This window comes from Chiloscyllium plagiosum, unplaced genomic scaffold, assembly GCF_037043375.1.
Source record: "Chiloscyllium plagiosum isolate Xiang-an unplaced genomic scaffold, Cpla_swu_hap1 HiC_scaffold_16, whole genome shotgun sequence".
NCBI lineage: Eukaryota > Metazoa > Chordata > Chondrichthyes > Orectolobiformes > Hemiscylliidae > Chiloscyllium > Chiloscyllium plagiosum.
This window is the reverse complement of record NW_028270154.1, coordinates 81,023,561-81,037,278: the sequence shown is the minus strand read 5'-3', so window position 1 is coordinate 81,037,278 and position 13,718 is coordinate 81,023,561. Positions and strand designations below refer to the sequence as shown.

The 13,718-nt window shown below is 43.5% G+C and overlaps 1 protein-coding gene across 1 annotated transcript in view; it reads right to left on the bottom strand.

The window, feature by feature from the left end:
- The window catches only part of adam19b (ADAM metallopeptidase domain 19b), a 172,821-nt gene that overhangs the window by 99,277 nt on the left and 59,826 nt on the right, over positions 1–13,718 (bottom strand). Inside the window, exon 4 of the mRNA XM_043703984.2 lies at positions 3,915–3,993. Within this exon, the coding sequence (XP_043559919.2) occupies positions 3,915–3,993 (79 nt within the window). The remainder of the gene's footprint in view (positions 1–3,914; positions 3,994–13,718) is intronic.

Genomic DNA, 13,718 nt, shown 5'->3' with positions numbered 1-13,718 from the left:
AAATCACTATAGGATTCAGGGTGGGCTGCCTAGCTGGATACAAAACTGGCTTGATGATAGAAGACAGAGGGTAGCAATGGAAGGGTGTTTTTCAAAATGGTGACCAGTAACCAGTGTTATTCCACAGGAATCAGTCTTAGGTCTGCTGTTGCTTGTAGTATACATAAATGATCTAGAGGAAAATGTGGGTGGGCTGATTAGTAAGTTTGAAGATGACACAAAGAGTGGTGGAATTGCTGATAATGCAAACGATTGTAAAAGGATTCAACAGGATATAGATAGATTGGGCAATAAAATGGCAGATGGAGTTTAATCCAGACAAATGCGAGGTGATGCATTTTGGAGGATCAGATTTATGTGTGAATTATACTGTAAATGGCAGAACCCTTAGGAATATTAACATACAGATGAACGTGGGCGTGCAGTTCCCTAAAGGTGGCAACACAGATGGCCAAGATGATTAAGAAGGCATATAGCATACTTGCCTTCATCGGCTGGGGCATGGAGTACAGAGTTGGCAAACCATGTTGCAGCTATGTAAAACCCGTTAGGCCGCATTTGGAGACCGTTATTTTGGTTGCCACACTACCAGAAAGTCTTGGAAGCTTTGGGGAGAGTGCACAGAAGATTCACCAGGATGTTGCCTGGTCTTGAGGGTATTGGCTATGAGGAAAGGTTAAAAAGACGAGGATTGTTTCACTGTAAAGACGACGGCTGAGAGGTGACCTGATAGAGGTCTACAAAATTATGAGAGGCATAAATAGGGTGGATAGTCAGAAGCTTTTTCCCAGGGTTGAAATTCCAATTACAAGGGGGCATAAGTTCAAGGTTAGAGGGGGACAGTTTAGGAGAGATGTGCAAGGGAAGTTTTTCATGCAGAGGGTGGTAGGAGTCTGGAATGCACTGCCAGAAGAGATGGTGGAAGCAGGCAAGTTGGTGACACTTAAGAAGCATCTGGATGGTTGCATGAATAGGGAGGGAATAGAGAGATACGGATCAAATAAGGGCAGAAGGTTTATTTTTAAATTTAGTTAGAGCAAGATGATTGGTACAGGCTTGGAGGGCCCAAGGGCCTGTTCCTGTGCTATACGTCTCATTTGTTCTTTTGACTCTATGAGGTTAGCCAATGTTACAGCAGAGATGGTTCATGTGAAATACAAATGGGAATGTTTTGCCTTTAGGTATTCTGGCACAGTGAAATATTGATCATGCATACACCAAATGGGCATGACTTTCTTTGCGCTCAACCTGAACAGAAGCTTGTGTGAGGTGCCAACTTCCATTCAGTCCTGTTCAGAGGAGCTCTGCACTCTCAGTGTCAATTCAGGAACGCTGAGCTTGCTGATTATTAGTGGTGCCTGGCCATTCATATGACAGGAGTAATCTGCTGGGTCACTGGTTACTGAGGTCTATATTCCATGAAAGAAAATCTTACAACAAGACAGGTCTGTGTATAAGCTGCATTTTAACAAAACCGTACTCCCTAATGTAAGACATTGCCAGATGTCAGTGAATTGTCTTTTAGGCAATATACTGGAAATTCTTTAAATACAAGTCATTTAATGTCCCCGCTCCATCTTCAACTCTGACATCCTGTGCATACGATGTAGTGAATTGAGTCATCATTCAGATTCAGCCTTGGGTCTGTCATTAACACCTTTATCTCTGAGTCATCACATCATCGGTTCAAACCCCATTCAGGAAACCGGGACCCATAATCTAAACTAATGCTTCAGTGTGGCAGGAAGGGAGTGCTGCACTGTTAGAGAAGCCGATCTTCAGATTAGATTAAACCAAGATGCTCTCAGCTGGACACAAGCAAAGCCATGGCACCATTCTGCCACGAGCCAGGGAAGTCTTCTGGATCTTATAGCCATTCCTCAACCAGGTTATGTGGCCATCATCGTAGGCAGAATATAAGGGGGTGCAGGAGTGGTGGGTCAGTGAACTTAATAACAAGGGCACAAAGGAGGGAGTATCAGTGGGGAGAAGTGGGAGGACAAGGGCACACACCATGAGGGGGTATTGTACCTGAACTGGAAAAGGAGCCATTTATAGAGGCTTTCCCTATCCCTAACACTTGGGGATCAAGCGGGGTGCTCTACTGGATTTGGTCCATCTCCACAAATCCCCTCCTGGCCTCAAAATTGAGGCTGGAGTGGAAAGTCCATTTGAGTGCCTTAGTTTGGGATAAGATCGGACAGGGCACAGTAAAGGAGGGCACGCTGGACCTCTACGGCACCCTGTAAGTTTGTGGACAGGTGAGGGGCTGAGGAACTACGGCAGGAAGGCCACACCAGTCATTTTATTCTCCATCCATCTGGAACTCCACTGGTGGGGTTCCATAAAATTATGCTAACATCAGTGACCACACTTCAGAAGTGTTTCACTGACTGTGAAATGCTTTGGGGAACTTTTAGTCAGTGAGAAATGTTATAATGCCCTGATTTTCCCAGTTGGAATTATCAGCAAGATTATCAGCATTCACTATTACAACATTAATTGTATGTTGACAGCAATTATTCAACACATGCACTGTTGAACAAGGAAATCATGGTGTCATTTCAAATGTTAGGCTTGTCCATTCAAGTTTAAGTGAATTTTTAAGTGCAATGGGAATCCCACTGATACTGAAAATGTCATTTTATAAATATGGAAATTCATTGCATCAGATTTTAAATATGATTGGAGATTTTTAAAACAATTAAAATTAATACATTTCAACGGTTCTTTTGCCTCTTTTTCTCTCCCTGAATCTCATTTCTGCTTCCCATCCTTTAAGTTGCTTTTTGTACACTACTTTGAATTATATATTTTAATTTCCTGGTTTAAATTCTTTGTGTCTCAAATGATACCTTTTTTTTAAATCAACAGCAGGATGAGGGCGTCGCAGTCTAGGCCAGCATTTATTGCCCATCCCTAATTGACCAGAGGGGCAGTTGAGAGTCAAAAACATTGCTGTGGGGTCTGGAGTCAATGAACCAAGTGGGTCTTCACAACAATCGATAATGGATTCGTGGTCATCATCAGACACTTAATTCCAGATTTTTAAAAAATTGAATTCAAATTCCACCACCTGCCATGGCAGGATTCAAACCCGGATCCCCAGGACATTATCTGGATTTCTGAATTAACAGGTCAGCCATACTACCACGAGGCCATTGCCTCCCCATTCAGATTAGATTAGATTAGATTACTTACTTACAGTGTGGAAACAGGCCCTTCGGCCCAACAAGTCCACACCGACCCGCCGAAGCGTAACCCATCCATACCCCTACATTTACCCCTTTACCTAACACTACGGGCAATTTAGCATGGCCAATTCACCTGACTTGCACATCTTTGGACTGTGGGAGGAAACCGGAGCCCCCGGAGGAAACCCACGCAGACACGGGGAGAACGTGCAAACTCCACACAGTCAGTCGCCTGAGGCGGGAATTGAACCCGGGTCTCTGGCGCCGCGAGGCAGCAGTGCTAACCACTGTGCCACCGTGCCGCCCACAATTCCCTATAGACACTGTCATGCTGAAATGTATCTCCAGGGGTCACAGATCAAAACTCCACAGAATGCCCGTGGGACTTGTTGATGTCATGGACAGCTCAGCTTATTCCCCCATCACTGATCTTAAAATCCAGGCCAATATTATAAAGTTCTTTCCCTTTATTTAACGAGATGGATGTCGAAAATGAATCCTCTGTTGTCAAGTTTTCTGATTGATAATAAGATGCGAGACAGGTGATCTTTCAGTATTTTAGAAATTTGAGTGGAACCATACAAAGTATTCACATGGCACTGCTCAGTCATGGCTTGCCTCAAGAGGAGGCACTATTGCAGAGTCTTCCTCTGTCAGCTAACCACCGTCTGTGCTGTATCCTGCTGCCCCCAGCCACACATTGACACCTCACACACTCACCTTGTGGTCAGGGTAGCTTGTTCTTTGCTCTCCAGTTGGGCTGTAGTGAGTCTCAGCATAACCCAGTGCCATCAGTTGCCTGAAAAGATGAATGCAGTTCTGTTTAAGATCTCAACGAACTTGCTGAGATTTTAGAAAATAAGTACTCACTTTCAAATGTTTCAACTGCTTCCCTGTAAAACCTGAGTCCTGGACAAAACGTCCTGATAAAGGGTTAAGCCTGAATCATCAACTCTCCTGCTCCTTGGATGCTGCCTGACCTGCTGTGCTTTTTCCAGCATCATACTTTATCGACTCTAATTTCTCCAGCATCTGCAGACCTCACTATCTCCTAGTTCTTGTTAAGCCTGCAAAGGTATGGGGTGGCATGGTGGCTCAGTCGTTAGCACAGCTGCCTCACAGTGCCAGGGACCTGGGCTCAATTCCAGCCTCAGGCAACTCTCTGTGTGGCATTTGCACATTCTCCCCATGTCTGCAAGGGTTTCCTCTGGGTGCTCCGGTTTCCTCACATATTCCAAAGATGTTCAGGTCAGGGTGGATTGGCAAAATTGCCCACAATATCGCGAATATGTGCAGACTAGATAGAGTAGCCACAGAAATTACAGGATGGGGTGGGTCTGTGGGAAAGTTCGTTGGAGAGTTGATGTGGACTCAAGGGGCTGAATGGCCTGCCTCCACACTGCAAGGATTCTATGAGTATATGTTCGAAATGAAGAATGTGTAGCTTTAGATACAAACTCGGTTGTAGAAGCACAACATCCTCCTAAAAAGCTCTATGTCAATGTTTATCCTCTACACAAGCTCCCTGCCACTCAAATTAGACAATAGACAATAGACAATAGGTGCAGGAGTAGGCCATTCAGCCCTTCGAGCCTGCACCGCCATTCAACATGATCATGGTTGATCATTCCTAATCAGTATCCTGTTCCTGCCTTATCTCCATAACCCTTGATTCCACTATCTTTGAGAGCTCTATCCAACTCTTTCTTAAATGAATCCAGAGACTGGGCTTCCACTGCCCTCTGGGGCAGAGCATTCCACACAGCCACCACTCTCTGGGTGAAGAAGTTTCTCCTCATCTCTGTCCTAAATGGTCTACCCCGTATTTTTAAGCTGTGTCCTCTGGTTCAGCTCTCACCCATCAGCGGAAACATGTTTCCTGCCTCCAGAGTGTCCAATCCTTTCATCATCTTATACGTCTCAATCAGATCCCCTCTCAGTCTTCTAAACTCAAGGGTATACAAGCCCAGTCGCTTCAGTCTTTCAGTGTAAGGTAATCCCGCCATTCCAGGAATTGACCTCGTGAACCTATGCTGCACTCCCTCTATAGCCAGAATGTCTTTCCTCAAATTTGGAGACCAGAACTGCACGCAGTACTCCAGGTGTGGTCTCACCAGGGCCCTGTACAGCTGCAGAAGCACCTCTTTGCTTCTATACTCAATTCCTCTTGTTATGAAGGCCAGCATGCTATTAGCCTTCTTCACTATCTGCTGTACCTGCATGCTTGCCTTCATTGACTGGTGTACAAGAACACCCAGATATCTCTGTACTGCCCCTTTACCTAAATTGATTCCATATCCATATGGCTAGTTTGTCTGATAGCCTGATGCAAACAGCAAACATCCCCTTAACTATAATAATGCTCTTTCAACCATCCCTAAAGGGTGAAGTCTGATGGGATCACCAAACGAGACACTCTGAATGGATAACACTAGCAAGTCGCTGATGGGGACAGGCAAAGGGACTTGATTTAAAAGAGGGCTTAACTCAGAAGATACAAGTGGGCGGCACGGTGGGACAGTGGTTAGCACTGCTGCCTCACAGCGCCAGAGACCCAGGTTCAATTCCCGCCTCAGGTGACTGACTGTGTGGAGTTTGCACATTCTCCCCTGCGTGGGTTTCCTCCGGGTGCTTCGGTTTCCTCCCACAGTCCAAAGATGTGCAGGTCAGATGAATTGGCCATGCTAAATTGCTAAATTATAATGAGAGAGGACAGAATATGAGGAGCACAACTTTCTCAGTGTGGGGTGGGACTGGAGGAGGTCACAGTGACAGAAGAATACAGGGATTTGCAAACAAAGGTGAGAATGGTATACTCAAGATGTTGCTAGATAATTAGCACCAACAGGGGTAACAGGGAATTGGGCCCATCAAACACATCAATGACTCACCCTCCAGTTGTACTCTGTGTACGAGATACAAGGACATTGAGGATCCAGATTAACTTTGTAAGGACATTACAAAAACATGAAAGGATATAACTATCTGAAAACATTAAGCAGGTGGGGAGTGTTCTCCTGAGTAAGAGAAGGCTGAAAGGAGACCTGATCGAAATAGTCAAGAAATTGTGGAGAAACTGTTTCTAATTCTTCCCTTTATTCATTCATGGGATTAGCAAGACTTTATTGTTCATTTCCCTGGAGGAAGTGATCATGAGCTGCCTCTTGAATTTCTGTGATCCTTGAGGTGTAGGGACATCCATGGTGTTGCTGGGGAGGGAGTTCAGGGTTTTAAAGGACAATAAAGATGATATTATATTTTTGTTGGATGTAGGCATCAATGACGAGGCCCAACACTTACTACCCATCCCTAATTTACAGAGGGCAGTTAAGAGTCAACCACATTGCTGTAGGTCTGGAATCATGTGTGGGTCAGACCAGGGAAAAACTGCAGATTTCCTTCTCTAAAGGACACAGCATTCCAGCGAACTCGATATGCTTTCACAGCAATCGGTAATGTTTACGTGGTTGCATTGTACTAGATTTTACACCAGACTTTATTGAATTCAGACTTTACCTCTGTCACGTAGGGATTCTTACCCATTACCTCCGAACATTAGCTTAGGCTTCTGTATTACTAGCCCATTGATATACCACTATGCCATCACTTCCTCATGTTTCCAAGTCAGAATGGTGTGTGCCTCAGAGGAGAACGTGATCCTCTGATGGTCATGGTATTCCTATGCATCTGCTACCCTGGTCCTTCAAGTCGGTAGAGGTCGCGGGTTTGGAAGATGCTGTGGGTGAGTTACTGCAGGGTATCTTGTAGATGGTAACTCACTGCTTCCACTTTCTGTGTGTTGCCATGAAGGGAGTGAATTTTGAAGATGGTGGATTTGAAGCCAGTGGGTTTCTTTGTCCTCCATGGTATCAAGTTTTTTTTCAATGTTGTTAGAGTTGCACAGGCAAGTGGGGAGTATTCCATCAGACTTCTGCCTTGGATATGGTGGACAGGAGTTGGGGAGTCAGGAAGTGAGCTCATCGCTGCATAATTTCTAACCTCTGACCTGCTCTTGTAGTATTAGAGAAGCTCACAGGACACAAAAAGAAAATCTTTATTTTATCTGGTCAAGTAGGAAACAACTGATTTTTGTTAGAAGTCATTGTCTTCTTGTCAATAACAAACATTGTCCACAGTCGCACATGAAAAATAAAAATCAATTTGTGTTGTGCCAATACAGATAGAGACAATAAGTCATTCATAAAAATTCAAATCGACTGCTAATGCAACGACCAAATTTCAGCGCTGTACACATTTACAGCTGTTTGTTATATGTTGTGGTACCAAACACTGGTGGCTTGAGGCAGGAACAGAAATCACAGCACCCCAGTTCTGCTTCTCGCCTCACCCCAATCTGAGCATACACCCCCAAAGCCTTGGGCACTATTGGGACCTAATGTACCCCTCACCCCCTCCCACACCAGCCCTGAGGCTCTGGTTTATGGTTGCTGCCAGTAATCCTCCTTTCTGCGCTGTTTCTAAGGACCCACTCAGTTAACAGTGGTGGAGGATAAACTACTTGTGAGTCTTAATAAAAAAAAGGCCCATATTTAACAACCAAGACAGCATGGTAGCTACAGATACAAGTTATAAAAAACAAACACAACAGAGTAGCAGAGAAGCTCATCTGTGGAGAGAGATTCGAATTCAAATTCGAAAACTGCAGTTCTGAGGAAGGGCCATAATGGCTCGAAGCATTAACTCTCTCTCTCTCCACACATGTTGCCAAATCTGTGTTTGTTTCAGATTTCCAGCATCCACAATATTTTGCTTCTGAGCAAGTTATATTTGCTAGCTGGGCGCAATTGTGAAGACCAACCGGAGCTAGAGAGGACCCCATCAGGATCGAGAGCTAGACTGGCCTCATCTCCACCCAAATATCGTGTGATGTCATCAGATTGGGTGGAACGTCATGCATCTTCAGCATGAGCTCTTTCAGAACCATTACCTTATGCAAAGGTGTTAGGTTCGTTTTCTTGAGATTCTTACACACTTGATGCAATTGCAATACGCCAACTTCTGTGAACAGCCAAAATTTACTAAGCAAGTACAAGCTGTGGAGGAACCATTAACATTCTTTGCAGGGCTTGTGAAGCCATGTCAAGGGATCTCTCTGAACATAAGAAACAGTCCTTCCTTTACACAGTACAAGATTTTCACATTACCATCAGCAATGCACACAAGACAACCCCAGCCATTTTCCCCATAGTCACATGCCATTCAAAACAAAATACAGTGATCACATCATCTGCAGAAACAATGTAATGCAAATCATCCCTTAATGACCAGATCTGTTAAGAATCTTTTTTATTAACTGCAGGGAGTAGTCAGGATTTTAATTGCAATGTTCTTATTGACTTCTGAACTGGGGATGATGATCTAATTTTTTTTACTCTGAATAACTAGGAAATGGCCATGCAAATGGCTCTAAATAGCAAGGGATGGGAATGTAAATTCCTTACAATCTACCTGTAAGACAGCGACATACCATCCTGGGACAGAGGCATACCATCTAACCTCAGGACATCCAATTTCCTGCAGGTCAGCACAGCAAATTAATCCTTTAATATCTCAACAGGACTGACCAAACTGTGGAACCCATGTTTAAGGGAAGCTGCAAGAAGATGGGAATTTTGTTTACTGGATTTAAAGTCCCAAGACTATGGGCAAGGTTGCAGCAACACTCCTTCTCCCCAGAACTCCCCTATACATAAAGATTGGTGAGTGCCTGGAGGAAGTGGTGGAAGCAAACACAATAGCAGCATTCAAGATGCACCTGGGTGAGTACATGAATAAGAAGGGAATAGAGGGATACGGATCCTGTAAGTGAAGACAGTTTTAGTAAGAAAGGGAAAATTGAGTTGACACAGGCTTGGAAGGTTGAAGGGCCTGTTCCTGTGCTGTATTGTTCTTTGTTGAAAAATGTGGTGCTGGAAAAACACAGCAGGCCAGGCAGCATCCGTTCTTCATCCTCAGAAGAATTCATACACTGAACAAACTATTTTCTTTCTTCCTGTATTGTTCTTTGTTCTTTACCCCTTTGAACACACCCAGGGCACTAGCAGCACGAGTTAGATACAGAGTAAAGCTTCCCTTACGCTGTCTTGTCAAGGGTTAATGTGAAATATGTCATCAGCTTACCATCAATGATCTAACGGATCATATAACAAATTCCACAGGGAGATGAGCCAGTTTTAAGCTTTGGGCTCAGACTTATCCTGTAAACAGTTGAAAGATCATCTCATTACCAAAGATGTTGTGTCCAGCATTGATCCAGGCCAAGGACACAATCTCCCTTAAGACCCAGCAAATGAGGAGTGCTACATTTACTAGCTCTAATAGAACTTAGTCAGCAATCTGAAAAAAATACCCGTTCAGCTCAACACAGAGGCAAATGAGGTTTGAAACCATTTCCACTACAATGACATTACACATCTCATCAGCACCCTCGCAGGTTGTTACAGGCAGTTAGCTGTCGGGTTTGACAGGATAAGTTACTTTTAAAATAATAAATAAGTCAACATTCTGGCAAACTGTTTAACAGGGACTAACCCAGAAATCTTTGACCATGTTTGCACAGCTCAAGCACTTATAAGTGTTGAAAGAGCCACAAAGCTAGACCTGAAAAGGTTAAATCACCCAAACTAGAGTGGAGTATTTGGTCAAGATTTTTCCTTCTGATTTTGTTTGAATAACTCCCCTGGATACATCTGACAAATAATTGATCCTTTCCAGAACCAAGATCTTTATTAAAGACAAGTTATATAAAAAAGGTCCTTAAACAGTCAACAGGCCATCTTTGTCACACTACATGGAAAACAGTGAATGCAGTCTTCAGGCATCTACAATTCAGAGTCACAACGAACTTTGAGTTATTAACAGTTTGGAATATTAAAGGCTCATAATGTCTGCCACAAAACAATTTTTTTCTCCATCTCCAACCAGACAACTTTGAGGTCATGGTTGAAATGAGATCATTGTTGGTCAAATGGTGAATTTAGATTTTGCATAGTCAAGCAATGATCCTACATTTCCAGCAAACTAGGAGTGCTACATTTAGCAGTTCTCATAGGACTTAATCAGCAATCTGAAAAATAAAAGACAGACCCATTCAGATTAAAACACAAAAGATAAATCTGGCTTGAAGACATTTTCAATTGCGCAGGCCTCGCAATAAATCTTGCAAATTAAAAAAGTCACCGCTTTTATTTCAACTCCGAAAGGCTCTCAGCCAACTATGTTGCAATTGGCCTCAGGACCCCTAGAATAAAGGAGGGAGTATATTGGCCAGTGCTCACACAGTTAATGTAAAGCTTGCATGCGAACATCAATTAAGGGCAGCATGACCTCCCGGTTCCCCTCCAAGCAGCAATGCTATCCAGCATAGATTACTATTGCTTCACTTCAGAATCCCGGTGGAACAGCACTCTATGGGTGTTGACATGGCATGGACTGCAGGAACTCAAAAAGGTCAGTTTTTTGCCTTTCCAAGGGGAACTAGGAATGGGCAGTAAATAAAGTCTGTGCCAGTGAAGCCCAAATATTGAGGTTTTGTGTTTTAAAACCAAGTTTAATTTTGGGCCTCACCAAATGTTTGTAGAACAATTCAAGTGCGCACTTTTAAGAGAGAATTCGAGAGTTGGTATGCATTTAAGGTGAGAGGGGGAAAGTTCAAAAGACATGTGAGGGCCAGATTTTTTAACACAGAGAGTGGCAGGAGTCTGGAACGCGCTCCCAGGGTGGTGGTGGAGGCAGATATGATAGAGGCTTTTAACAGACGTTTGGATAAACACATGAACATGCAAGGAATGGAGGGATATGGACTAAGGGTGGCAGAAGGGATCAACTTAATTTGTTGTCCTGTCAGCACAACATCATGGGCTGAAAGGCCTGTTCCTGTGCTGTAGAGTTCTATGTCCAAAGTTCTATTTAAGTAGATGAAAAACATACAAAACTTAGAAACTTGACGTCACTGTAGCACTTTATGAATAATGAAATTTTTTTTCATAATCAAAGGTTAATGAGTTCCAATCATTGACTTAAAGCTTGACATTCACATGTATACAAGTGCTCTCTGACTGACCTTAGGTTATAAACAGCTGGTGGAAGGGGCCAGCATAGAAATACATTGTTTGGACTTGCAATCATTGATCCAGGTTAACATTCTGGGGACTGGGGCTTGTCCTACCGTGATAGCTTGGGGAATCTGAATTCATTTAATAAATCTGGAATGCAAAACTAGTCTCAGCAATAGTAACTATTGACATCAAGAACCTGTCTGATTCAGTAATTTCCTTTAAGAAAGGAAAACTGTTATCCTTAGCTGGTTTACTCTAGGTGTCACCACAGATGCACACTGATGGGGTTTATTCTTCATTGACCTCTGAAGTGCCCTAGCAAGCCACTCAAGGGAAATTAAGGATGGACCTTGCCAGGAATGCCCACACCCTATGAACAACTACAGAAAAAAATGCTACTTTGTCTACTTCGGCTTTCTCACAGATGTGGTGGCACGGTGGCTGTGGTTAGCACTGCTGTCTGATATTATCGGGGACCCAGGTTCGATTCCAGCCCTATGTGGAGTTTGCGTGTTCTCACTGTGTCTGAGTGGGTTTCCTCCGGATGCTCCAGTTTCCTCCCCCAGTGCAAAGATGTGCAGATTAGGTGGATTAGTAATGATAAATTATCCGCAGTGTCTAGGGATGTACAGGCTAGGTTGGTTAGCTATGGTAAATGCAGGTTTATAGGGATAGGGTAAGGGGCTGGTTTGGGGTGGGATGCTCTTCAGAGGGTCGGTACAGAGTCAAGTCTTTCTGCACTGCAGGGATTCTATGTGTGTTTCAGCAATGACCTTAAATGAACCAAGCTGCAGAAGAAGTTAAGCATCATACCATTCTACATTCTGCTCATAAATAAAGGAAATTAATGAACTTATGCACAAGTCACTCTGTATGCATATCTGTCTTGCTCCAATTGTCACATTGCAACCATAACACACTGAAGCCTTACAATCAACCTTAGGAATTTTGCAGTAAGTTATAGTTACCAGTCAAGTCATTTGTTCATTCAAGCAGTGATCTTAAAGGCACAGATCATATTACTAACTAAATAACACAATCCTTTTTCAGATCTCCGACACTGTTTCACGAGGATAGATCTATTAATAACTACATTTTTTTGTTAATGGAATTTTAGCATTTAATGAAACGATTCAACCTTCATCTGTGTTGGCTCAAAATACATGCAGTTGCTCAGCACTTTTTCAATTAAGCAGCGGCTGCTGGGGGTGAAGGTTGGTAAAAAAAGAATGAGTGCATGATTGGAGTGTTGCCAATCGACAGGGCGAGATTTTTTGAGGTCTGTACAGTACAGCTTGAAGTAATCAAGTCAGTTTGTATGGATGAATGACTTCATTCTCCGCTACATAACCAAGCTCTTAACTTCATCAATATCCCCCTTCAAGAAATCAGCATTATATCACATAACTGACATTAAAAATCCTTAACAGAGGCCACTAAAGGATTTGCTCCATTACTGGAGGCATTCAACACATTTTTAAGTGATGGTGACAACTGGACAATACTGTAAATGTTACAGTATAGTCCTTCTTACTGTGGTCAGCTTTAATTGTGAGTTATGAAATCTTATGGAGCACTGGGTGACATACTTACCTCTAAATTCTGTGAACCAATCTAGTGGTTCCTGGGCCAATGATGATGCATTGATAACATTAAGTGTCAACCTGTTAATCCCTCCAACACATACCAATTGCAGGTGGTAAGACAGGGAGAGATTCCTGGTCAGCTATGTAGTGGAAAGAGATTGGAGACTCCACCATCGCTATCCATAGCTCCAAGTTATGACAGATATGTAAAAGTAAATGGTGCCGTAGCACCATGGGGTCCTCGGTGGGGAGTGGGGTGTGGGTGTGGAGGGGGGGAATATGGCTAGACAACCAGTGCCGAACAGATTTATTCCAACAGCATGGGGTTCAACGCTTCATCTCGTTGGGGTGGATTTGGGATTTGCCTCTTTGCTCTACCTATGGTGAGATTGTGGTGCCTTGAGTCAGACCTCTTGAGGCCAATTCAGAGTGGGAAATGAATATTCGTCCTACCAGCTATACTCCCACAACCCATGAGCAAAAACAATTATCACCGTGGCCGACTCAATATTCAAAACCTACACTCCTCAGATTGTTGGAGCTCTGTCAACTGCTCTGCAGCAGGAAGCTGCCTATTATCAGGCACTTCCTGTCAACTAGAAAGATGCGTTTGACTGAACCAACCACAAAGCCAATTCCCTGAATTTTCTTCATGCCGTTAGAAGCCGTTATGAACCACAACACGGCAGGAAGTGGGCAACATCATCCTACCCACAATGAGGTTCGTTGCATCCTTAGCTCATCTGTCAGTAATGGGGGCCAGACGACAGCCTGAGAAAATCCTGTGCTTCCCCCACCCCTAAGCTCCTAGCCAATTCCAACTGAGACTGCAACCCTGAGAATAGCACCCCAATTATCGG